Below are 24541 nucleotides of genomic sequence, written 5' to 3'. Positions count from 1 at the left end.
AATAGCTCCTACCTTGCAAATGTACTCGGTCTTGACACGAGAGTAGTTGGTGAATTTTGCTGTGATGCTGTGTCTGCTGCCGAGGGGCGCTTTGAAATAGAGAGGCTTCTCGGGGGGTGCAGGCAAGGCCTTTAACTGAAGCTCATAAAAGTAGTGGCCGAGTTCAGCAGCATATAACACCAGGCGAGCTTTGGTCTCTCCCAAACACAGAGGCTGGTATTCAAACGTCAGTGTTCCCTAAACAACAAAGTATAATTAGGTAACATTGTAATATAAATTAGGGCTGTCAAACGATTAATCGCGATTAACTGCATCCAGGATAAAAGTTTGTGTTTACATAATATATGTCTGTGTACTGTGCATATTCATTTTTGTATTTATAAACACATACATATATTATGTAAACACAAACTTTTATTCTTTTAATCGTGATTAATCGTTTGACAGCCCTAATATAAATTATTAATTTGTGTTCAACTGAATAAAGGAAGTCATATCTGAGTTTGCATAAGAATAATAAATAAACAGAACATTTTCAGATATTTACATTTAGTCATTTAGCAGACGCATTTATCCAAAGCGACGTACAAAGTAGGGGAAAACAATAGAAGCAATTTGTGCAACAAAAGAACAACACTGTATAGGTGCTGTAAAAACTGGTCTCAGTCAGCCTATCACAGAGTATACGAAGCTTAGAATTATTTTAGGGGGGGGTAGAAAAGAAGTAGAAGACTGTAATGGGTCAGATGTTGACAGAAGATACAGTATGTGTTTTAGCCGATTTTTAAAGATCTTGTGGCAAGAGAGAGATCGTTCCAGAGTCATGGAACACATCCAGAGAAAGTGCGTGAAAGTGATTTTTTCCTTTAGTGGGATGGCACCACAAGACGTTGTTCGATTGCAGAGCGCAGGTATCAATGATCTACTTTGTTACCGCATATGTGTTTATTACTGAACATAATATGCTTTTAGATGAGAGAAACCCTACACACAGTACAGTACCTTAGACTGTGAAGGCACAAAGAACTGTGGAGGCACATTAATATCTGCATTCTGACACTCTGAAGAGAAGTAAAGGTCCATGAGAAGAGGGTTCTCCACCTCCACGGATCCCGATGCCATCTGTCTCACCCGGGTTACCATTTCTATAGTGCTGATCACTCCTGGGGGCGTCGCTTTGTAGTTGAGATTGTAGAACAGATATTCACCTGTTGCTTCATTCTTGAACGTCACCTAAAATAAATATGCATTGGATGTGATGTTGTGTGACCATAAATATGTTTCATTTCATAACTAAAGTAGTCTGGATTGGCACATTGGGACGACACTTGCTTTAGCATTGAACTGGCCCTCCTTGTAAGTGAAGAAGGAAACTGTGTAGTTCCTCTTCTCCAGTGGTGGAACCTCAATGTATTCCATGCCCTTCAGGGAAAAGATGCCATCTGAACGATCAGGTTTGATCTGCTCCATTATAGCACGGAACCTACAGAGGGGATGGAAAACGAAAATACAATTTACACAATGTAGTGGATTAAAATGATCAGTTAGAGCAGGTACTCAATGAAATGTGTCATACTGCACATAACTGTTTCACATGGGGAAACATACATGTAAATGTCATGATCATTATGAAATGCCTCATGTTCCCAAGAGGCACTGTTTTTTGTAACTGCATTATGAGTATTTTGGGGATTAATGACATGTTTATCGTGTTTAATAAGCTTATGTTAATGTAACATGTACAGTAATTACTACGCATGACCGGAAATGTTTATGCATTTTATAAATAATAATAACATCATTTTGATATGTGAATTGCATAACTGCATTCATATTTAAACAATTTTTTAAATACGCAAAATTGTTGACTGCTAAACTGAGTGTTGGGATAAATTTGTGATTCCTATTTTGACTGAATTTTCACATGTGTTGGAGTGGATGAGGTACCGCTGAGGTCTAGGCAGCCAGTTGTGAACAGATACAATCTGTGTGTGGTGGCTTTTGCATTCTATCTCTTCCGTGATGGTGCTTTCAGCCTTTGGTGGCTCGGCTGTGCCATGCAATATGTATAGTATTCCAGTGCCGTCTGGGAAGCAGAAGAATACAGAGCCCTGCACCAGAGACAAAGTACACACAGGCATTTTTACTGGATTAAAAAATAAAGGGTGACAGGAAATACTCTGGAACATTTGGGGCATGACGCAATACACACCCAACCTCGCTTTCCTTTCAATGCTGATCTAATGTGACAAGAGACTGTGTGTTATTGTGCCACAACTCTGGGATCTACATGGTATTGTTTGGACCACTTTTGATCGTGCTTTACTGAAGCATAAAAACTGCTTATTATAAACTGCATATAAACTGTTATTCTATGTTTTTTGGCTAGATTTCTCTCATAATGTAGCAAAAGGTAGAGGGAGCGGAATAGAATCTTTACTAAAATGATCGGGATTTATTCTCATTATTAGACAGCTAGAATTCATACAGTTTATAACAGAATGTCATGACTTTTAACAGTTAACAGTGCCTGATATTTAATTAAAAAGCTGTTTTAAAAACCCATATCAGGTGCGGAGAGAGTTGTACCTCGTGCCTCTGCCCGTCTGCAGTCATGACTAAAGGTTTGTATGTGATTTCATAGGTGTTCTGTTGTGGGGGATCAACGAGGAGAGTGGGCGGCCCGCTCCAGTGCTTTCCCTCTATGACACACTTCAGAGTCCAGCGCTGGTTAATGCGACTGGGCACTGTCACAGACTGAGTGCACTGACTGCGCACTGGACACACAAAATTCACCACCTGATCACACACAGAGACAGAAAAATAAGCGTTAAAGAGAATGAGGCTGAGAATGATATAATATGACAGCTTGTAGTGGTTGGGGTTGGTAAGAAAGCATTGAAACGTCTTGATTGCGACATTTTTGTCAGTACATCTGGCTCTAGTAACTATCAAAAGCGGGTTTTTTAAAACGTCCCCATGAACCGGAAGTAGAGGTTGTTTTTACTTCGGGGTGAAATGGAATTTCTAATGCGTAAAATAGTGGGCGTGGATGCATCTTTCTCTGCGATTTGATTGGATGTATAAAAACAGCCGATACATTTTTAAATAGAACTGGCAGCAGACCGACAGTTAAAGGGAAGGAGTTAACAGATGCCCGCCCAAGATGTCTAACATATGTCATTTATAATGGATAGTCATTACAGGAAGAAAATGCATTTTAAGATTTTAACTAAAGATTATGAGGGCAGACAAATTTTTAAAAGAGAATGACCCACATTGATAAACTATTTACAATAAACGCTGCAATATTTCATGAAAAAATAGCCATTGTAATTTTTCATTTCACTGGGACTTTAAGAATGAAATAAGTTCATTTGTAACATTCTGTTATCTGTCATCTTGTTAAGTCATAAATAATGGTGTTGTAACCTAGCAACAGACTTCTGCTCTGTGTGGCCATATGCATCATATAGACTGTTTCATCGGATGCATTCGCATTTCCGAAAGTTTATGTCCGGTGTGTGTTTGGTTTTAATATAATAATTTTTCATTTAATTTAAATTATTTTACTGGTTTAAATTAAATTAAAACTACTCAACAGTTAGAGTATTAATTATTTGGGCCACATAATGTTACGCTAACAACATAAACAAGCGGCACTGCGCGTACATACTTTTGTGACCCCACCTTAATTTAAAGAAGACATTCACATATAATAGATCGCCTGTAGATTATTTCTGATAACAATCAAAAGAAATCGAGAAGAACAGTTACTTGGCTTAACTTTAATTTAAACTGCGATACCAAGCTCAACCACTAGATGTCAAAGTACCATATGGTATCTTTAAATGCCACCCAACTGCATTCAACAAATTACTTGTATAACAAAATGAACAAAACTCAACAAATCGTTTGTTTAATACAAAAAATCATTTAAATGAATATTAACATAAATTAAATGAAATATGAGTAGTTCTATTATTAGACACTACACAGAGGGTCAGGCACAACCAGTATATAGTTTATTATGTTTAGTGCAGCTCTTACCTCTGTTGCGACCACTGGGGCAATACAGGAGCCAGTGAGGGTGAGTTTTAAAGTTTTACCCCCTTCTATTGTGCAGCAGAGGTCATCATAGCGCAGATCTTGACTAATCACCATGGGGGCAAAAGTCACTTCAAGGGATACTTCCATTCCTGGGGTTATATAGCCCTCAGAAGGAAAAATTAAGAAGTCTGGCGCAAAGCTCTTTACATCCCATTTGAATCTAATGAGAAGACATGTAAACTTATCAACAACACATTTCAAATCCATTTCTATATACGTACAGTAATACAATAAATGTTAACACATGAAAAGGATCAATAAAGTTGTTTATGTTGTCACACTTACAATCTATTACAATAGACTGTGATAGTCTACATCTAATAACAAGCACCTGAAGTGTGTGTCATAACATCTGGATATGTACCTCGCCCCAATGTCCCCATTGTTCTGCATGATAATGTGACGCGTGGCTTGGCAGCGCTGGACCACCGCTCCAAACTGAAGGAAGTCTGTGTCCAGACCAACCTCCACGCCCTGACAGCAACCCTTCATCACCAGCAGGGGTCGCACAGCACCCAGACACTCCAGCTGCAGCTCCTCTGTGAAATGAGGCATGCGTCGTTCAGGAGAGAAGAGAAGCTCGGCTACACAGCGGCCCCCTCCTGCTTTCAGTGTCACCTGCCCCTCTGGACGCACTGATAGGACCTTAAAATGCAGAGTGACTGTATTATTCTGATATACTGCATAGTGTGAAGTTGAACAAATGTGTGTAATATGTAGGCATGTGTTACCTTAGAGTCTCTGAGAACATCATCACAGTGTGTGCGGACGAGAGTAAAAGTTAAAGAACAGTGGCTGTTGTTCACCAGAGGGACCAATTTGCGACTCCGCTGCCAAGTTTGCAAGGCTCCAAAATTTACTATTTTATGCGCCGGGTCTTCCAAATTAATCTGAAACAGAAGAAAAAGGAAGAAATTATCAAATCTGTCAAAGATTGAAATTAAATCGGAGATTAAAGTGCCTTGTCACCTTCATCTCAATCCCCTGTCCCAAGATCTCCACTATTTGCCTGGCACACTTGTTCATCTCAAAAACCACTTTCTCGTGGTAGCGAACTGCTTTGCGTGGGTAGAATGAAAAGAGCACCTCCACAGAACCGCCGGGAGGAATGACCTGAGGGGTGAAGCTGACCTCCAGGACGGGTGTAACGGAGAACAAGCAGTCTAGCCTAAACACATACGATCATATCATAATTAAACCTTGCACTACAAACTTTAAGGGTATCGTGGAAAACATTTTTTTTAACCTGTACCTTATTCCTCTGTCATTTCTGTTGCTTATCACCATTGTGTGCGTAGCAGGTGTCATCCCAATGCAATGTATAAAATGCATTCCAAAGTTGTACTTAAGAAAAGAAAATTCAAGTTCCGGAGCCAAAGCTGAACCCATCAGAGAACAACAGAATGTCGGGCCGTTCTTTATCTATAGTGGTCAAAGGAAAGAACATTATAGAAAGAATGAAATGCCGAAATATTTAAATTGTGTAAATGATAAAGCTCAAGATGTACAATAATTGTTGGTCAGGGTTCAACTTTACCTTAATGGAAAATGTCAGTTCTCTGAGCACACATTTCCGTTGAGGGCAGAAGATCAAGGTGCAGTAGCTTTGTCCCCCTACAGGTACTGTGTCGAATTTAGGTTCCACCTGCAGGTGGGGCTGTAGCGCCGCTGGTCCAGACAGATCATACTCCACGTCTAATCTGAACTTTCCAGGATTAGTCACCACAAAGGTACATGTGGATTTATCATTTAGCTCCACCTATTCAGTGGACAGAACGTCAGAAACACGATGTTAAATTGACTCTCTCTCAGACGCACTAACTTAAATGTGCCAAATGATTTTACATAAATTCAAACCTGTTTGAAGTCCACTGGGTGAATTTGGCTTTCTGAAAGCTCTACAGTGGACTCCTCTGGGCTCTCATATTTCACACGAGCGTTCATGCTGTAACACTCTCCCTTCACATTCATGGTCAGAGGCTGGAGCTTCTTCTGCACCGTCATGACCAAATTAAAAGTCACATCTCCCTCACGAGTGGGAGTGAACCGTATAATCAATGGGATCCTATCAGAAACAATCAAGCGGTTGAGAGGATTGAGCCAACTGTTTGCCAGTGTTTCCTGAAAAATATATTTTACTATCATGTCTCTGATGCCCTTCTTAAAGTGATAGTTCTCCCAAAAATAAAAATCCGGTCATCATTGATTTACACTTTTATCATTGGAAACATGTATGACTTTCTTCAAAAAACCTTCTTTTGTGTCCTGCTGAAGAAAGTCATAGAGGTTTGAAATGACAAGAGGGTGTGTTAATGATGACAGAATATTCCGTTCTGGGTGAACTATCATTTTCATTTGCCAGAATCTTGCACTTACTTCTTTTCGGCTGGAACTGTTCCCTCCATGGGCTCTAGCACCAAGGATTCTTGGAAGCCCTCGGAGTGGCAGGAGGTCTCCTGGACATTAAAATGAAACGGCTGATCTTCACTATTCACCACAAACACAGTCTGATGAGCTTCAAAACCTGCACACAAATGCACATGAACACCTCTGCTGAACTGTCCATCTTATGTTGTTTATGTTGGAGAAGGGTGGTCCACAGCATGAGATTGGGGTCCTTAAAATTGAATTATTCAGGACAATTGGCATTATTATGACCCTAACAAGAAAGAATAATGCATTTCATTGAATCCTCACCTACAAGCAGACTGCCCAAATTCACGTGAGCTCGATCAATATAGACCACAGGCTCATTGGCAGCCCCCACCAGGAGGAAGGGCAAAGACAGGTTGTGTTCTGGGATTAAGAAGGTCCAGTAAGATTCCACTAGCTCCAGGTCCAAGGCCTGGTACTGAAACAAGACCTGAGAAAAGAGGTTCAAATCAATGAGCTTTGCTATCAAAGCTCAACCTACACAAACGCTCAACCTACACACCTTCACTTCTTTTCCAGGTTGTATGGACTTGTTTGGTGTACAGCATTTAAAAAGGGAATCGCCAGAGTCCTCACATCTCCACATGAAAGAATATGTCTTGTTTGTAGGATTAACAATACCAAATTCCCTGAGATAAAATAATGCATTGATAAAGGTTAATAATGCAAAACCTATATTTTTAAACCATGGACAGGATACAGGATACAGTTTTCTTACTTTACTTACTGTATGTAGCATAAAGACAAATGTTTTATAAGGTTAATAAAAACAAAAATACAATAAGTTCTCGCACCTGTGAACAGATGTGCCGATTCCAACAGAAGTGAATTCTATAACACTGGTATTTGGGTCGACATTAAGGAGACTGTGGAGCTCTGGGTCACGTCTGTTTGCAGTCAGGTAGTCTGAATCCTTAAGGTGGAAATGGCAGTATGGCAGCAAACTGCGGCCACTTACAGTGATTACTGGACTCTCCCCGTCCTTTAGATTTGGGATACTGCACGAAAAAAATACATCTGATTTTATTGCCAAGTCATTATGTTATACAGTTTAAAGTTGGATAAATTTTCTTTATGAAGTTTTACATGATGGATACAAAATCTTATTTTTCCATTGACGATACTTTTCAGACAGTGACAATTGGATTTTTTTTTTGTGAACATTTTTACAGTTTTGGTTCGTAATTAATGATGAGCTGGTTAATGAGCTAATTAAACAATAAATCAATAATGCTACATGAAAATAAATATTGCCACAATAATTCGCTCCACAGAATTAGCGAAAAAATCATGCTGTGCATCCTGTTATACAGTGTTGGTAGTAACTAGTTACTAAGTAATTAGTTACTGTATTTTAATTTCTTTTACCTTTAAAAAGTAAAGTAAGGGATTACTCGTATGTTTTCTGTAATTTAAAGATGTACTTAAACTAAATACTTTGTGAAATATATGCGTGTGCAATAGTGTAATTGACATCAAAATTCAAAGTCTTACTTTAAAATCTGTGCTCACATTTGTAACACTTTGGTCAGTTAATAATATTATTTATTTGAATGAATTAAATAAGCGGTTTCATGTCTATCCTTGAATCACTTAACTAATCAAGGTCGATGTAGGATATAGAAAGTAATTAGTAATGAGTAACTAAATACTTTTTGGACAGAGTAATTTGGACAGTAATCTAATTGAACTATTGAATATGTAATGAGTAACTAGTAATTAATTAGATTTTCAGAGTAACTTACCCAACACTACTGTTATATGATAAAAATATGTACCTAGCCTAGTCTTAACAGAAAAAAACAACTAAACACAAGAATAAAAGGGATAGTTCACCCAATAACTCCAATTTGCTGTTTATTTACTCACCCCCAGGACATCCGAGATGAAGCTGACATTTTGTCTTGAGTAGAACCATAAAGAAGATTGTTGGTAAATTCGCAGCCCTCTTTGCTTAATACAATGGGAGTCTAAGGGGTCCACCTGTCTAAGAGTTCCTAAAGCACATAATTCCAAAAAAGAGACTGCCGCTCAACACTCCCTTTCTGCAGGTGGCGCTAAACGCATCAGACACTTGCATGCCATCCGCCACCAAATACTACAAGAAGAGGCTGCACAGTATGACTTATATTATTAAAAATGACGTTCAGTTTTATGAAAATATCGAACGATTCGCTTCACAAGACGTCAACATGTCGCCAGGAAGTGCTCTTTTGGAATCATGTGCTTTAGGAACTCTTAGACAGGTGGACCCCATAGACTCCCATTATATGAAGCAAAGAGGGCTGCGGATTTACCAAACAATCTTCATTATGGTTCTACTCAAGAAAAAATAATACCTACATCTCGGGTTACATGGGGGTGAGTATATAAACAGCAAATTTGAGTTTTTGGGTGAACCACATCTCATCTGGATCTCTGACCTGCAGATCAACCTAGCCTCAAACTCAGCCACTTCCAAAGGGGAGAAGCGTATGTGGAACGTTTGACTCTCCCCTGGGCTGATAGACCCTACACCCGGTTCAACACTGAAGCGAGGGAGCTCTGGGTCTCCTAGCAGTAGAGAACACACATTCTGCAAAGAGCTGGCTGGTCTCAGTGGTGTCCTCCTGCCATGGGCTGAACGAGAGGTTCTACCTGATACATCAACGCATACATGAATAAACCACTTAAATGGAAGTATAATACATATGCATTAAGTATCTTTGATAAACCATCATATTTCATAACAAAATAATTCATTGTGAGGCTAAAGGTTTACCTCCTTGTTCGAAGCATGCAGTCTTTCCATACGTTTCCATTAAAACTTGCCATGAATATTCCAGATGAACACTGCCTTTATTCTCCATCTGAAGCCTTGAGGATTAACCCATAACATTCAGCATTTGAAAATACATTTATGAGCAATTATTATGTAAATATTGAGCAAATCGTACTGTTACACCTACTTATAGACTCTGGTCTGGTAGAGCATTGTGTCTTTGAAGCGAATGGGTGCAGTATCACATTGGTATTTGATGTAATCGCATGTAGCGCTCACTTTCAGCTCCACATCTTTTGAGGAATCCTCCATCACAGAGTGAAGCGGCTCAGGGTCTGTCACTACAACCTGAACATAGAATAGTTTATAAAGAATGTAACTTAAGACCCCTTAGCTCTTAGCATTAGGCATAACTATTCACTATGAAACTCACTTTCTGTTTGGCAGGCCGCTGTGACGATTTATTGTCTACATCCACCCATTTAACAGTCCTGTGACAATTGTCCCAGTCTGAGACCTGGTCTATAGGCTGCTGAAAGGTGATGCTGCTAAGTTTACATGTAATTGTCTGGGCGTTTAGAATGACGGGCTGCTCCGAGCAGAAGGTCACCGTCACAGCTTTGGAACACCCGGAATGTAGGTGACCGACCTGCGGGGAAAGGCTCAGCTGCGGGCAACTGGGAAACCATTCAAACCGCAGCACTCTGGATTGGCTTGGGTTTGTCATGGTGAAGGTTTCTTGATAAGCGTGGCCCACGTGACAGTCTCCAAAATGAAGATCAGATGAGCCTGACAAAGAGAAAAGGATAATCGCATAATATTATTTGGCCATTGTAGCTTTCAGTCTGGATTTAAAAACATTTTTAATTTCCACAAGCACATTCCTATTTTGTGCTTCATATTGACAAGAAGAAAAAACAAAAACAAAACAATGTCTCACTTTCAGTGATATCCTGCTGAACCTTGCTTCCTAGGTTGTCCAAGATGATTATGTCATGGTAACTCTCACCCACAAGCTGCACCAATGTCTGATCGTACTGGTTGTCCTGCACCATGACCTTCATGTTGGCTTCAAAGATTTGGGCAACCTTTGGATGAAACCCAACCTGGAATTCTGCTTGTTGCCCAGCCACAAGTGTCAGAGAGGCTACATGAGCGAACTGTGTTTCTGGAGAAGAACCAAAACCCAGTAATGGCATTTAGAAAGAATTTCTCCAAGACATATGAGTCTCAAAAAGCACAAAAGCTGTGTATGTATATGGTATACATTTTCTTATTAGACAGTCATTTTATTTTAAAGCCGACATAACTTGCATCATAAGGTCACAAGTTTTCGTGATTTGAGTGATCTGGTCAGAAGATGTTATGGATAAATTTTGTGTTATCCACAAATGAATCCCAAAAGCAATGATATTATTAAGTGTAACCTAGGCTTTATTCGTGCTGGTTCCTTTACCTTTTCCAGCATCTCCTTCCGTGCATGAGGATGCAAGTCTGCATACAGTGCCAGCAGCAGCTTTCAGAGTAAAAACATCCAGATGATACTGGTGAACAATGCTAACCTGCAAACATCAGAGCATCACAGATTACCCCTATGAATATTAAAGTCAGAGAACTCACAATTGATTCTGATCTTACTTGTGCAGGCAAAGTTCCATTGTTCCTGATCACTATTGGAAGACTTTGGCTTCGGCCCACCAACAAGCGCTTGAACTGCAGCACTGGGTGACCTCGATTAGTCCTCTGAACCGGTCTCAGAACAGTGACGCAGGGCAAGTTGCCTTCACCCATTACATCAAATACCAGAGCTTTGTTCCTGTTGCCAGGGGCTTGACTGCAAATTGAATAAAAAAGGTAAAGCATGCATCTAAATTGCGCAAAGCTACACACCAAAAAAACTACCTCGTGGCCCCTTTCAGAGTCGCCTCGAAGACCGCGTGACACATCTGCATAGCCAGTGGAGAAAAGGTGACTGTGGCAAATGCATGCGAGTGGCTGGCGATATACATCTTTGTGGGGGTCAATTCGAAAACTTCTGCAGTTTGAGGCGATGGCTATAATGACCAAAACAAGAAAATAGGTCGACACACTATACAGATGCTGTTAAAGAGATAGTTCACCTTCAAAATGAAAATTCTGCTATTTTTACAGGCCCTATTGTCATTTCAAACCTGTATGAGTGATTTTTTTCTGCAGAACACAAAAGAAGATATTTTGATAAATGTTGGTAAAACCCTTGGTCCCCAATTGGCTTGCATCGGTTTTGTGTCCATACAATAGAAGTGAATGGGGACAAACGGTTTTCAAAATATCATCTTTCGTGTTTTGCCAAAGAAAGAAAATCACACAGGATACAAATGACAGCAGGAGGAATACACGATGACAGAATTTTCATCGTGAACCATCAACGTATAGCTATTTAACAAGTACAAAATAAAAGCAACTAATGGGAGAACTGCTTTATACAAACATACCTTGACTGATCTGATCATTAGGCTGAGTTCACATGGCACTTTCCCCGGATTGGTTATGCGGAACTGGGCTTTGGCTGACCGACCAACCAGCACATTATTAAAGATAAACTTGTTCTCATCCTGCACATAGACGCCCATACTGTCCCGGTACTGCTCACATTGCAGCATGCTGCTGTTCTTACAGATACGGTGCTCCTCAAAGATAGAAGCAACATCTGCACTTGCAATTCCTATAGCGTACGGTGAGAATCATGATTCACAATCATCCGAATATGGTTTGATTCATGGCCAAAATAAATCATATTAAAATGAAGATGTACTTAGATAAAGGGAGACCATTGAAAAAACTTAAATCTCATTCATAATCACAAACCTGGCATGCAAACTTCTGCCACCAGTTTGTATGGAATCCCGTTTGGGTTGTCAGAAGGGTCTCTGTCGGAGATATCTACAGCCAGACATTCCACCCATTTGCCTACGTGCTCTGCTTTGCAATCCACATTCACTTGCAGTTGTGCTCCAGGTGCCAGAATGCCCGTGCATGGAGACAATGAGAAAACACTCAAGGTTTGTGTCTGTGTAAAAGAATAACAACATGTAATGTGTACATGTACATGTCGGTGAGGATAAAACATACATAGTTTTGCAGGACATATTGTTTCCTACCTGCGTGTGCATTCCAGTCTCGCTGTGCAAAGTGTGTCTTAACTCACTGGCGCTGGGTGGTTTATTTGCATAACTGTCTTTTGATGCCTTTTTAGTTGACAAGCTTTAAAAAGAAGAACACATTACTCAAGTTTGGAACACTTTAAATACCTTTTATCCAATAAATAACAGCCGTACCTTCTCCTCTGTGCTGGAACTGTGAGATTTTTACACATTCTGATGTTGACACTGATCTCAAAGTGGCCTTTGTTCTCCACGGTAAAAATCTGTTTCTTGCGCGAGCCAAACACCAGTGCGCCAAAATTGATATTGTTGGAGGGATTGATGCTATATTTGGAGTAGAGCGATTGGACTGACACTTTGATTGGATTAGTGTTTATGGTCTCACCGCCATCCAGATTGGGTTCAATAACCTGGAGCAAATGCAATAGAACACATGAAAAAAAAGCATGGTGGAAAGCCCCTTATATTGAAATGGATATAATTACATTATTAAAATGACAATGCACAGCATAGTTATCAACTTCAGAGTTAAAAATATATAAAAATCCACATGGAATGAATAGCCTTGTTATTCAATTATTAGTGAATGAGACCCAAATAATCTAAAAGTGAGGGTTAGGTTACAGACCTGGCAACAAAGGATTGGGTTTTCTTTGATGGAGATCTCTGTATTGTGCTGAAAAGTAATCTGAATACTGGTGGGCCTATTGTTGGGGCGTAGGCAGCCATTTTGAGGGGTGATGGAGAATATGGAGTTTAGATCTGGCATTCCTGGCTCTGTGGGCTTTAGTGCAAACCTGCGAATGAAAAAATGTATTAAACAGAGGGAGAACACAGATTCACTTGACGTTAACTTCCGTAATCTCAGAAATTAACAAAACACCAATTTTATAAGTAGATGATGGAAAGCCCATGTGGCAACTTACTTAAAGGCGATGTCATATTTCCCTTTGTTTTCCAACTTAATAGTCCGTTTCACCTCTTCTGATACTTTGATTATTCCAAAATCTAATGAACCCTCAGAACCTTCAGCAAATATATCCACATTTGAATTAATATTCAGAGCATCTGGAAATCTGGTGAAATGCATCAACGTACCTTCTGTAAGGTGTATGTCCACTGCAATATCATAGGCTTCTGCGATGACCTGAATGCTCTCTGAATGTTGAACAATGCCATAAATACCATCAATGTCCAACACCTGATAAACACATGCTCATTTACTATAACGTTTAAAAGGTGAAATACATGACAAAATATTTGTATATTAAGATTATGTAGACGATATTTTCAAGAAGCCTGAAAAACAGACACTTTTATCCACAGCCGTATTGCAGTACCTCTAAACAAACGGCTCTCTTCATTTTGATGGGGACCCTGGCCATGAAATTCATGTGCAGGCAGAATTTAGAATGAGGCATGACGATCCCTTCGTTCTGTGACACGCTGAATTCATCCCCCAGCATATCAAGACCCAACAGCTTCCAGGCAGCCGGCAGAAGAGTTTTATTGTGCAACCACAGTGTCTGAGTTTCTTTTCTGCAATATTTCAATGCAATCCAAAATGTTATATTTACTTATTTATAAGAATTATTGTTCAATTCTGTGAGTGTTTATTAGGTAGTAGTGACTCATGTCTGCATATTGCTGGAAAGGTCTGTGCTAAGGAAGTGAGGCATGACTTCACAAGACTTATAATTTAATTATTTTATTATGTATATAGTTATAAGAGGAATTGTTCAAGGTGATGCTGCTGCTGTAGTTGCCATTCTGAGCTGTCTTTAAATTAAATTTACATTTATGCATTCGGCAGACACTTTTCTCCAAAGCGAACTTCGTATACATTTTTGTTTCTAAGTATGTGGAATGCCCTGGATTCGAACCCACAACATTGGCGTTGTTGGCTCAATGCTCATACCACTGAGCTACAGATACGTTCAAACCACTGATGTTTTCTTACCCAGAAACTTGCCGAAAGGTCTAAATCCACAGTGCATCAGTCAGAGTAAACACAAAGGAATCGCAAAAAGCAATATACCACAATCGCAGGCATTTCTATCCGGATGGAATTACATTTCTCAGAGGACCCCCAAGTGAGTCAAAAAACAGCATGTAATTTGCTCCAAAGGTTGTGCGGGAAAACAACAGACGTGTCTCTAACCTCACAAAAAAGCACTCAGGAGAAAGTCCCTAATGAATAGAACCATTATCCGCTACAATAACAATGTGTTATTTTATTGACGTTAGGGAACTATCGAATCAATATCATTTATTTAAATCAATTAAAGTTTCAAGCAACAATCACGTTCCTATCTGAGGACATGTGAGCGGGCAGTGAATGCAGCTGACCTGTACAGCGGTATCTTGTCGAATTGGAGGAGCTTGTGGTCCAGCTCAAGTTCGGGTCTGACTCCTGTGCAGCACACAGAGAACACAGCCAGCTCTGGGTTCCCCTTGATGCAGCACACCACATTGTCCTCAATTTGTTTAGGAGTGTTGGGATAGGCCCACACTGTCAGTGCCTGCAAGCAGAATTTTAACTATTAATGCCAAGAGAGTTTGAAAGCCTTTCTTGGTGTTAAACTAAAGGTTATGTTGAAGTTCAGACTGGGAATGAGGTTTATGTGATGATAAAATGATCAATAAGGTCGGTGAAGACTAACAATTGAAGTTAATGTAATATAAATTTGAATCATATTTTACACATTTGAAAGTGTGATAAGGCTCAGGACATGCCCTGAAATAGTGCGCTGGAAGTGAAATCGCTTACTTTTTTCTCATTGGGCTGCAGAGTCATATTTGAAGGAGCAAGAAAGAAAGTAGTGGCCTTGGTGTCATGTTGAAGATAAAAATGGATCTCAGCCTCCATTAAGGAATTGTTGTGAATTACAAACTTCTCCATGTTCTCAGGAAATTTTTCTTTATACCTTAAGTCAGATTTTTTTTTTTTAAAGAAATAATTATTAGATTATTTTTAAGATCAACAACAACATAGTTAATCTAATACTGAATACCTCTCTCTAGTCTTCCCACACAATAAGGGTCCATAGTCATACACATCAGACTGGATGATGTAGGTCTTCTGTAGCCCACTCTCAGGTCGCAGGGTCTTTTTGCAGTGTGCAAACAACACCCTATTACATAAACACAATGAGACAAAAACAAATCCATATCAGATTTAATAAATCCACATCAGCACTGATATTCCTTCTGCTGAAATGAAACTCACTTGTGGTCTCTGTTTATAGATGGGTTCGCACAAATTCCACTGCAAAGCAGCTGATAACATCGCTTGGTACCCATCAGATCAAAGCTGAAAGTTTGATCAAATTTTCCAACAACGGTAGGGTGAAATGTGATCCTAAAGGTCACTGCTCCATTAGGTGGCACAACCCAGCGAAAAGGAGTGAGCCTTTAAAAAAACACAGACTCTTAAGTCTACATTTTTATATAGGGTGTAAACAACACAAATCTAAAAGCATTTCCTGTTCTAGTTTTTCTTAATTTCACCAATATAATTTTGTTTAACCTTTCAAATCATTTATACATATTCTGTTGTATTTTGTTCAAACATTTGTGTAGTGTTAAAAATGAGAAACAGGAAGTGCTTCTGAACCAGTGTTGGTTAAGTCTTGCAAAATGTTCTAGATGTGCTTTTTGTCTGTATGGGACCTCCTGTACCTGTTGTTGCAGTTTGACTGGGCTTCCTCATAAGGAATACTTTGGCTTGTATCACTAACTGTCATACCCTCCTGCAAGAACCAAGCAGATTGTGTTTAATCAAAGATATTAATATTAAAAACAAGATGCGCCACTGCCATTACAATAAATGGGGAGGAATGCAACGCTCAATATGGCCGCTCTGGCGAATGAAGTCCAGTGAAACGAGCCAATCGTCAATCAGTATCGACTGACGATTCTCTGGGACGATTCTCTGGGTCGGGGCTCTCTTGAGGCACTTGCCAGCCTGTGCGCATGTACAGTAGATAAAGCGAACTCGAAAAAGGTGATTTTTTACAAATTGAGTTTAGCAATACCAAATTATGGTACAGTTCATGTCAGGTTTAAATATTTAAAAAATATCTGGCTTCCCTCATTCTAATAGATAGGACTCTGGACTTGCTATTAACTGCCCAGAGGCGTTGCAAACATGGCAGTGGAGTGGCACGATTTGCGTAAACAGACTTTGGTTTAATTGAGGACTCTCAGGATAAGCCTCAAATTACGCATTACAGTAAAATTTACAAATTATGGAAACTTTAGATACCTTAACAGATAAGACAGGGCCCCTATTATCTGAAGCAAGGTCTTCATCTTTTTTCTCTTCAGACATGTCCTCAGGAGACGCAGGCACCGTGAAGGTATAATAACTGGAAGGCTGAACACTGGGCACTGATCTCTTCTTGGGGTACTGGACTATGGAGAATATCATGGGTTGAGGAATGGGCGGGCCATTGGGTCCTATCTCCAACTCATCCAAGATCTGTAAGATAGACAAAAAACATACTCTATGAAAACTATGCAAAAATAAATTAATTTAAATAAACCATAAAGTACTATACCTCCTCAAGGGAGGGTAGTTTTATGCTATTGATAATCTCGAATCCACTCAGGTGATTGTTGTGTTGGATAGACAGCCAGATGTGGGGTATGGGCTCTGACACTATCATCCTATCTAAACCCTCTGTATCATCAACTGTCACATGGACCTGGCTAGGAACTGGAGACTTCAGATCTCCCGTGTCTGCCTTCATCTTCTCTTTATCCACTTTCTCCTTCTCTCGTTCTTTTTTATTTTTCTTGGCAGTGTGGACAGGGACTTCTGTGGTCTCTTCAGTCTCGAGGACCTCAGAGACGCGGGGCTGCAGTAAAAATCCTTGGGTTCGGTCCCAAAACAGAAGAATGTGCTGGACGTCTGGCTGGCTCTGTTCGTACAGCTTGAATCGGGCTGGTAGCTCTGTGTCACACTCACTGGACTGCTAATAATGTACAAAAAAACTGAAAATGTTACAGAGATCCTGTTGGTGTAAGCGTAAATGAGCTGGAGCAGCTGTGCGACATTGGTTATAATTAAAACGATTCGCTTTTAACATGTTGCGAAGTGCCATTTGTATCCATTGAGGGGTGTAACATTCCCACTAACCAGCTCTTGTGCTTGATCCTCCACCAATGCCAGATGTTTGGGTTTGGTTTCGCTGTCCTCATTAGGTGTCTCATCTTCCTCCCTTAAATCCTCAAGCTCCTGTTGTCGTCTTATTTCTTGCTCTTGGTCAAACCTGTCCTTTTCCCTAAAGTAGTGCGCAATATTAGCAAACCGTTATTTCATGCTATATCATGGGAAATACCATTAGTATGATTCTCTAAAAACACATAACCATGTATATAAAATAGAGAGAACACCTGCGCTTAAAGACACTGTAGCTGCTGAAAAGGTTGATAAAATAAATATGGCGGCGGTTATTGAGGGCTTGTAGGACGATCTGGAGCGTGTTACTTAGCGAGTGGCAATACTGTGTCTCCAACCCGTCAATGACGACACCGCGGTGACAGTCGCTGAGCTATGAAAGGCAAAGAAGATAAAAGGCTCATTTTGACACGAATAAATAAAACGGTGTATTTATTATGGATTGGTAAAAACAGTACAATGTGCACAATGTGGCCATGTCTCACCTGCAGTCTGTCTGACAGGATCTCTACCAGCAGATCTTCAGGCAGGAGGCCATTGGTCAGCCCTCCGGTGTCAGGACTGGCTGTCACGCTTACACGTCTGTGTGTCTGATCAGCCTGCATCACACACAAAAACACACTAGAATAATCTAATAAATCCAAAAGGTCTTAAGCAGTATTTTTGTAAACTGAAAAAGCCTAAGTCTTATTACTTAGAAAGAAGTAAATGTAGTAAATGTTTTCCACTGGCAAGTATAACAGAAAAGAGATCTGAGTGCATATACCACAGAAGGAGCGGCTGCAGCAGAAATGCTGTTCTTCTGTGAATGCCCTGTGACGTTGGTTTTGTTACGGGTCGAGGCAGATGATGGGGGGACCTTGCGGTCATCGATTTGACTGCCGTCTGCTGTGTGTTTGGCTACTGCTTCTACACTGAGAACACCAGGACCTTGAGCGGGTGTTGCCACCGTATCCACCTCATCTTCCTCTATTGCATCCTGGGCACACAGTTCCCTCGCTCTCAGGCCTGCGGAGCTGATCCCAGATGACATGGTCTCCTGCACCACCTCATCTATACTGAGACAAGCCGCCCCGTAGTGCATAGCCAGAGTAACTGCGGTCCTTGTTTTACCTGCACACAGATGTTTAGATTCACCTTTATGTATCGCAGCAAACCAGTTATACTACTACACTGTAAATAAAAAACAATTCAGGATGATGTTTGTTTTCTTTCTTCAGTATACACTACAAACTGTATATAGGTTGGAAAAACACTACAGGGTACATGAGTACGTAACTACACATTTTTTGGGTGGGTTACTTTAAAACCAGACCTGACGAAGGAGCGCCGTGCACGATGATGGCAATGCCTCGGCGATTTTGGGCAGCCTTTCCCTCTGGAGAAAGATCAATGCCCATGTGACGTGCTATGGCTCTAGAAACGAGGTCGTATTCCAGATCCCCCACTGCAGGGCGAGAGGTGCTGTCATCTTTACCCAGGTCTGTGAGGACAAGACAAATGTGCTCTCACGACATACTGAATAACAGTATATTAGTCCAATGATTAATCTGATATTAAAACAAATGCACTTAAACCTAATAAACTATACTTTCACACCTTTACTGTTGAGTGTTTCAGCCTCAAACAGTGCGGCAGCGTCGTCAGTGTCTTTTTCTGGAAAACCCTCCCCAGATTCTTAAAAAAGTAGGTAAGATCCATTAGATTCACTTGCCAATATGAAAATATCAGATTATATTATTAAGATGTTATTAATGTTGTGGTAGAATATTTCTAATATAACAGATCGCCTCTGCTGCTCTATACAGTACCCTGCTTGGTTTCTTGTGAGTAGCTCTTTTTGTAGAAGTCCAACAGCTCCTGGGGCAGAGTCTCGCCAGGAGCACGAGGAGGCAGAAGCAACACGTTTTGAGCATCATATCCTTTCACCACTCGCAAAATCTGATGAGGAAAACAGACAGAAAGCAAATAAGGTAAATACTACACTATAGTATACTGTATTTATTCATTTATTCTTATATTGTGTCTGATGTTTGGGTTTGGTTTACTTTTGTGTCTGGGAGAAACAGTTTCTCAGTTGTGTGTATTCTTTTCTAAGCACCTGAATAAACATGAACAAAGTCCAGTGAGCCATTAAGCTTACCTCCTCTTCTTCTAGGTACTGCTTGTCAAAATCCACAGAGTAAAACTCAACAGGAAATGAACAAGGGTTGCGGACCATCACATCAGCCATCGTCCCTTCACTATAGGGCAAGACAGGACCCAGTTGTAACACTGAAGAGGAAAACTCCAGCAGAGGTTCGTCTCCTTGACCCTGGGCCAGCAGCAGGATCTTTTGAGTGCTCTGAGCTATTGTTATCACTAGCCTTTGACTGTACGCCCTCTGTAGAAAACAAACAGAAGTCAGAACCAGCCCTGAGATCCATTAAGTTTGTCAAGATATTACCATTGGACTTGTAGCTTATGTTACAACACATTCTGTTCGCTTAGCCTCTTCTTGTTCTGAAAATGTTTTCTGGATGCTCCATTTGTCTCAAATAATTTAAGGTTTATTGAATTGACTTTGGAAATGTCAAGCTCTGGTGAAGTGCAGAGAGAATAAGTCTGAATGACCCAAATGAGAGAGTCATGAGTGTTTGATTGAAAACCTTTTTTACGGTGTTCAGAAAGATCTAATGTATTGTTGATTTGAACGTCGACAATAATTCTTTATTTGAGGTTTTCTTTTTGTTTCCTGGTGTTGACAGAGTGACCATAGCCTGTATAGAAGTAGAAATATAGTGGATGACAACGGTGTAAGAATTAGAAACTAACTATTTAGTTTCTATCCAAGTTTATTTTCCTTGAGGAGTGTTTTTCTCAGTTTGATCCAGGAAAATTTGTCTCAAAATTTAGGAAGAAAATCTGGGAACATTTATTTCTGACTTGAGAAAAACACTGGGAAGCCCCTCTGGTTCTTGCATGAAACCAATATCTTTCTGTTATTCCAGCTAATGTGTGTGTTTGACTTTACCCCCTCTGCTGGGCTGAATTTGACCTGCACGTTGCTTCTTTCACCAGGATAAAGTGAGCCATCAGAAGGCAACATCTCAAAGATAACTGGAGGTGGCCGCTGTTTTTGCCGAGCCTGGCGTCTGAGGTAAAGCGGGGTGTGCTTGTCAATCTGAACACATAAACGAAACAGAAAGTAACCGGAATAAATTCATATTCAATTCAAATTGACCACAACACTAGATACGTTAAGAAAAATAATTATTATAATATAAAAACAGTAAAAGTAACTTCATACCACAAGCTGTATGTAGAATTAAGCTTTAACACTTATGGCTAAACAACAAATGTATCTTGGCAACCATCAGCGTAATATCCAATAGATATAAGAAACAAAACCTGCTAACTACTGAAGAAAAACGTGCCAGTTGGTATTGAATTGTTCAAAATAAACACTATTTGCTTTCTTAATACAAAATTGTTTTATTGAGTATGATCCATCAAGTTGTGTTTTTCCACAACGTCGCCTTTGTAATCTTTAATCAAATGCATTACCCAAAACATCAGGTCAAATTGTATTTGCATGGTCTGCTGGTGTGACGGGCGTGTTATTCAACTGTAAATTACATGCATGCATCTTATTGTTCAACGAGAAAATGTTTGGCCTGCCACTGATATTCAACAGCACTACCGATATTCTAAACCATGTTTTCTCATTGTGATGGTGAGTGATGATGAAATGTACTGTGAGAATCTATATGATACATGGGCAGCCATTGAATTTCCCATGCAAAACACTCTTACTGCAGCTTATCATTGTTTGGAGGTTTGGAGTTTGTGTAGCAGGCTTGTACCTTCTTTGGACGCTCCTCTTGTCTAATGCTCCATTCACAGGGGACCGGCCCATGGTTATACAACTGGACCGTAGCCACCTGACAGAAGCCACACTGAATGGTATCAAACAGCAGTGCGTCTGTAGACACTGTGAGAGAGGGCACAGTGACGTCTGCACGTAAACGAACCTGCACCTGAGGCCCTTTAACCACCTGTCAATCAAACACCGATATTTATACTAAGAGCAGTTTTAAAAAGGAATCTCTTATTATTATTATTTCATTGTCTATCTTATTAAAAAACAATAGTTCCGGACCTATGGAATGCTTATTACTCTTTTTTTATTTCTATCCAACATTTTAATGTGAATCTCTTATGCTATTTAATGGTATTTTCACCGGACCTGTATGGGCAAAATGGCAGTGATCTTTCCCAGGTCCAGGTGGTCACCACAGGCATCAAACTTCACCTCAAATGTCTCCGTCTCACAGAAAGGCAAATTCTGAACCTTGTCCAATTCTGTACTAAAGCCTGAAGGCATAAAAATTTATATTCAGTTGTCTTCTGCTTAAAAACGAACAGTATGGAAATATAAACACTTCTGGTAATCCACTCGCTTTAGTTAATATTACCATGAATACTTAAATATTGACCAAATCAAAATTATACATCAATGAAACATTTTTTTTAAGCACACTGCATTCTTATGTCAGCAAGAGAACAATATTTGCTGCTACAATAGTTTTTCTTTAATGGCGAATGCCATCCAGTGTATAGAAACATTTTAATACATGTAAAAGTCTGCGGTATGGACCAACCTGTGCCTGTCAAGCTCCTGACGGCTCTCAAAGACACAGGCAATGGACAAGTGTTGGTTATTTTGACAATGTGGGTCGCTACACTGCCTTTGATGACATACCCAAAGTCCAGTATGTACTCAGGTAAGCTTAACCTGCAGAGAACAAGCATCAGAGACAATCTCTCTCATTTCTTTTTCTGGAGAAAATGACATGTTTCTGTGTGGACAGTCTTACTTGCTGAGCTTCTTAAGCATGCTGTTAGTGGATCCTGCTGTCCCTCTAAGATCACTGCCTTGAAGCTGTTTCTGTACAGCTATGGCATTTTCCTTCACAAGGAGCCGCTCTAGCTCCATCTGGAGCAGGTTATCATACTATGACACACACACTTGCGGATTATAGTATCCACATTTGCATTTATTTGCAATATATTATTTACAAAGCTGCAATAATGGTCACAGTCAGTCCAACTAGGTTTTGATGAATGATATCATTGAGCATAGAAAGACACACTGTGCAGTGATGAACAATAAACACAAACAGACTCACGGTGGGAATATAGTCATCTTCAGTTGGCATGTCCTCCTTATCTGTGGCGGACCTGCTCAGCACCCCCTCTCTTGGTTTCTCGCTCGCCACCTGATTTTTGGCCTCCTTTAGCAGGAAGCCATATATCTCTTCATCTAGTTAGAAAAGATAATGAGGTTAAGGAAAATGTAATAAGGTTTTATAGCCTCTTCAGAAGACCGGACCATTGCTGACTTATCGTCTTATGGTGACCCTTTTTAAGAGCTTTGTTTTCGAGTGGTATTTTCATACTTCCCAAGACGGCACATACAGCAACAGGAAACAGGAAATGACAATTTCTGACTTGACTTTCTGCCCTTAGTCTTAAAGCAAGTATTAACCTCACGGTGGGAAAATATTTTTTGAGAGACAAAACCTGCAATGTTTGCTCTTTACTATAAACTGCATTGAGTAAGTAAAGGCGAAAAATCCGATCGATACGCAATCAGAAGGCAACGCAGCATTCCTTCCTCCACAGTTCCACTACTTTCCCCCAAATCACAAGTCTTTAGTTCCCACTGAGAGTAAAGTCGCTTTTAAAGACAAGCTGAGAAAAATAACACTCTGGCTGCACACCAGAGATGAAAATGGGATTGAACAGTTGAATTCTTGCGGCAGTTCAAGGTCAGGCATATTTGAACCATTATTCCCGTCTGCGAGCTGGCACGGGCTGACTGTGTTTGATTTAAGGTTAGGCGAGCCAGGACACTGGGTTGGCCTCCTTTCAAGTGTATCTGAAAGGAGCAAAAGTTGGAGCACATTCAGGAATTTAAAATACATCTCAAACGGTCTTGAGATCTTAAAGCTCCTTTGGAATCAGAGTGGCTGACGGGTAATTCATTTATAAGGTTAATTTAGCTCATCTGAAGATGTATGGGGTCTTGGCCAGAGCTATATTTTTCGTCCGAACAGCATTACTATAAACATACCCCTTACTTAAAATTCCATCTGATATTGGGAGTCGGTATCTGTTTGTCAAGTGAAAATATAATTTGCGCTTGCAACCCTAAGGTTGAGGGTTCAATCCCAGGTAACACATACTTATAACACGCATACCTTTAATGCACTTTAACATATAATTTGTGCACAAACAGCATAGAATGAATCAGAGGACTGGTACTGATACGGAAATGAACTCTTACTCAGATCTCTAGGCAGGTCCAGATACACTCGAGGAAAAATGCCCTCTCCTCTTATAGTAATGTTCTCGGTCTCATTGAAAGCCAATTGCAAATGAAAGGTCTCCTGAAAGAACTCTGGGGTCCCTGGTAGATAGTATACACTGAATCTTATTTCTGCATGTGACCTCAGGTGACCCTTCAGGAAAAACATAAGCAAATACATCAGCCAATCACAGCACCTAAAACTTGGTTCTTATAATTGTTTTGCACATATGGAATATTTGTTAAATAAAAACTGATCCCAAGATTACGTTTTCAGCAATAAATACGTACGCAGTACTCTATACTCTGAATAGTAGCACACATGCAGATTCAATCTGGGCCTTGTAATTGTCATTTTAAAAGACGGAGAACGTCTCACCTTGCTTGGGACGATAAGAGGTTGACCAGGTAAGGGCTGGTCAACAGAGAGCCCCTGTGCACCAGGCAAAGTATAGAAATCAAAGCCAACTTTTCCAGTGTTTTTCAGCGTGATCTCTGCCTCTGCCACATGGTCAAACAGCTGCCATTACAGGAAACAAGACAGAAATACTGATGCT

General features: G+C 40.1%; 1 protein-coding gene across 6 annotated transcripts in view; it reads right to left on the bottom strand.

The window, feature by feature from the left end:
- hydin (HYDIN axonemal central pair apparatus protein) overlaps positions 1-24541 on the bottom strand; it is a 56751-nt gene that overhangs the window by 882 nt on the left and 31328 nt on the right. For 5 of the 6 annotated variants that reach the window (XM_056766276.1, XM_056766279.1, XM_056766277.1 and 2 more), the window contains 55 exons: positions 24364-24504; positions 23964-24138; positions 22804-22937; positions 22492-22628; positions 22276-22409; positions 21861-21988; positions 21478-21669; positions 20646-20795; positions 19776-20015; positions 19444-19573; positions 19232-19309; positions 18948-19115; positions 18399-18745; positions 18118-18231; positions 17848-18005; positions 17591-17735; positions 17010-17426; positions 16715-16930; positions 16129-16199; positions 15677-15859; positions 15462-15581; positions 15218-15374; positions 14797-14969; positions 13788-13986; positions 13546-13648; positions 13374-13473; positions 13076-13244; positions 12622-12857; positions 12445-12547; positions 12152-12353; positions 11779-12008; positions 11207-11358; positions 10943-11138; positions 10761-10866; positions 10245-10472; positions 9738-10093; positions 9492-9652; positions 9305-9399; positions 8967-9180; positions 7338-7541; positions 7046-7172; positions 6808-6973; positions 6487-6634; positions 5968-6175; positions 5648-5869; positions 5363-5532; positions 5080-5278; positions 4842-5000; positions 4475-4755; positions 4051-4270; positions 2590-2799; positions 1948-2111; positions 1333-1483; positions 1003-1233; positions 13-237 (listed from right to left, as the gene is read on the bottom strand). In XM_056766276.1, the coding sequence (XP_056622254.1) occupies positions 13-237; positions 1003-1233; positions 1333-1483; positions 1948-2111; positions 2590-2799; positions 4051-4270; positions 4475-4755; positions 4842-5000; positions 5080-5278; positions 5363-5532; positions 5648-5869; positions 5968-6175; positions 6487-6634; positions 6808-6973; positions 7046-7172; positions 7338-7541; positions 8967-9180; positions 9305-9399; positions 9492-9652; positions 9738-10093; positions 10245-10472; positions 10761-10866; positions 10943-11138; positions 11207-11358; positions 11779-12008; positions 12152-12353; positions 12445-12547; positions 12622-12857; positions 13076-13244; positions 13374-13473; positions 13546-13648; positions 13788-13986; positions 14797-14969; positions 15218-15374; positions 15462-15581; positions 15677-15859; positions 16129-16199; positions 16715-16930; positions 17010-17426; positions 17591-17735; positions 17848-18005; positions 18118-18231; positions 18399-18745; positions 18948-19115; positions 19232-19309; positions 19444-19573; positions 19776-20015; positions 20646-20795; positions 21478-21669; positions 21861-21988; positions 22276-22409; positions 22492-22628; positions 22804-22937; positions 23964-24138; positions 24364-24504 (9843 nt within the window). Of the gene's footprint in view, positions 1-12; positions 238-1002; positions 1234-1332; positions 1484-1947; positions 2112-2589; positions 2800-4050; positions 4271-4474; positions 4756-4841; positions 5001-5079; positions 5279-5362; positions 5533-5647; positions 5870-5967; positions 6176-6486; positions 6635-6807; positions 6974-7045; positions 7173-7337; positions 7542-8966; positions 9181-9304; positions 9400-9491; positions 9653-9737; positions 10094-10244; positions 10473-10760; positions 10867-10942; positions 11139-11206; positions 11359-11778; positions 12009-12151; positions 12354-12444; positions 12548-12621; positions 12858-13075; positions 13245-13373; positions 13474-13545; positions 13649-13787; positions 13987-14796; positions 14970-15217; positions 15375-15461; positions 15582-15676; positions 15860-16128; positions 16200-16714; positions 16931-17009; positions 17427-17590; positions 17736-17847; positions 18006-18117; positions 18232-18398; positions 18746-18947; positions 19116-19231; positions 19310-19443; positions 19574-19775; positions 20016-20645; positions 20796-21477; positions 21670-21860; positions 21989-22275; positions 22410-22491; positions 22629-22803; positions 22938-23963; positions 24139-24363; positions 24505-24541 lie in introns of those variants that run through there. The other variant, XM_056766281.1, reaches the window with a different exon arrangement.

Source organism: Triplophysa dalaica, chromosome 14 (genome assembly GCF_015846415.1).
Source record: "Triplophysa dalaica isolate WHDGS20190420 chromosome 14, ASM1584641v1, whole genome shotgun sequence".
Classification (NCBI taxonomy): Eukaryota; Metazoa; Chordata; class Actinopteri; order Cypriniformes; family Nemacheilidae; genus Triplophysa; species Triplophysa dalaica.
This window is presented reverse-complemented; position numbering and strand designations above follow the sequence as displayed.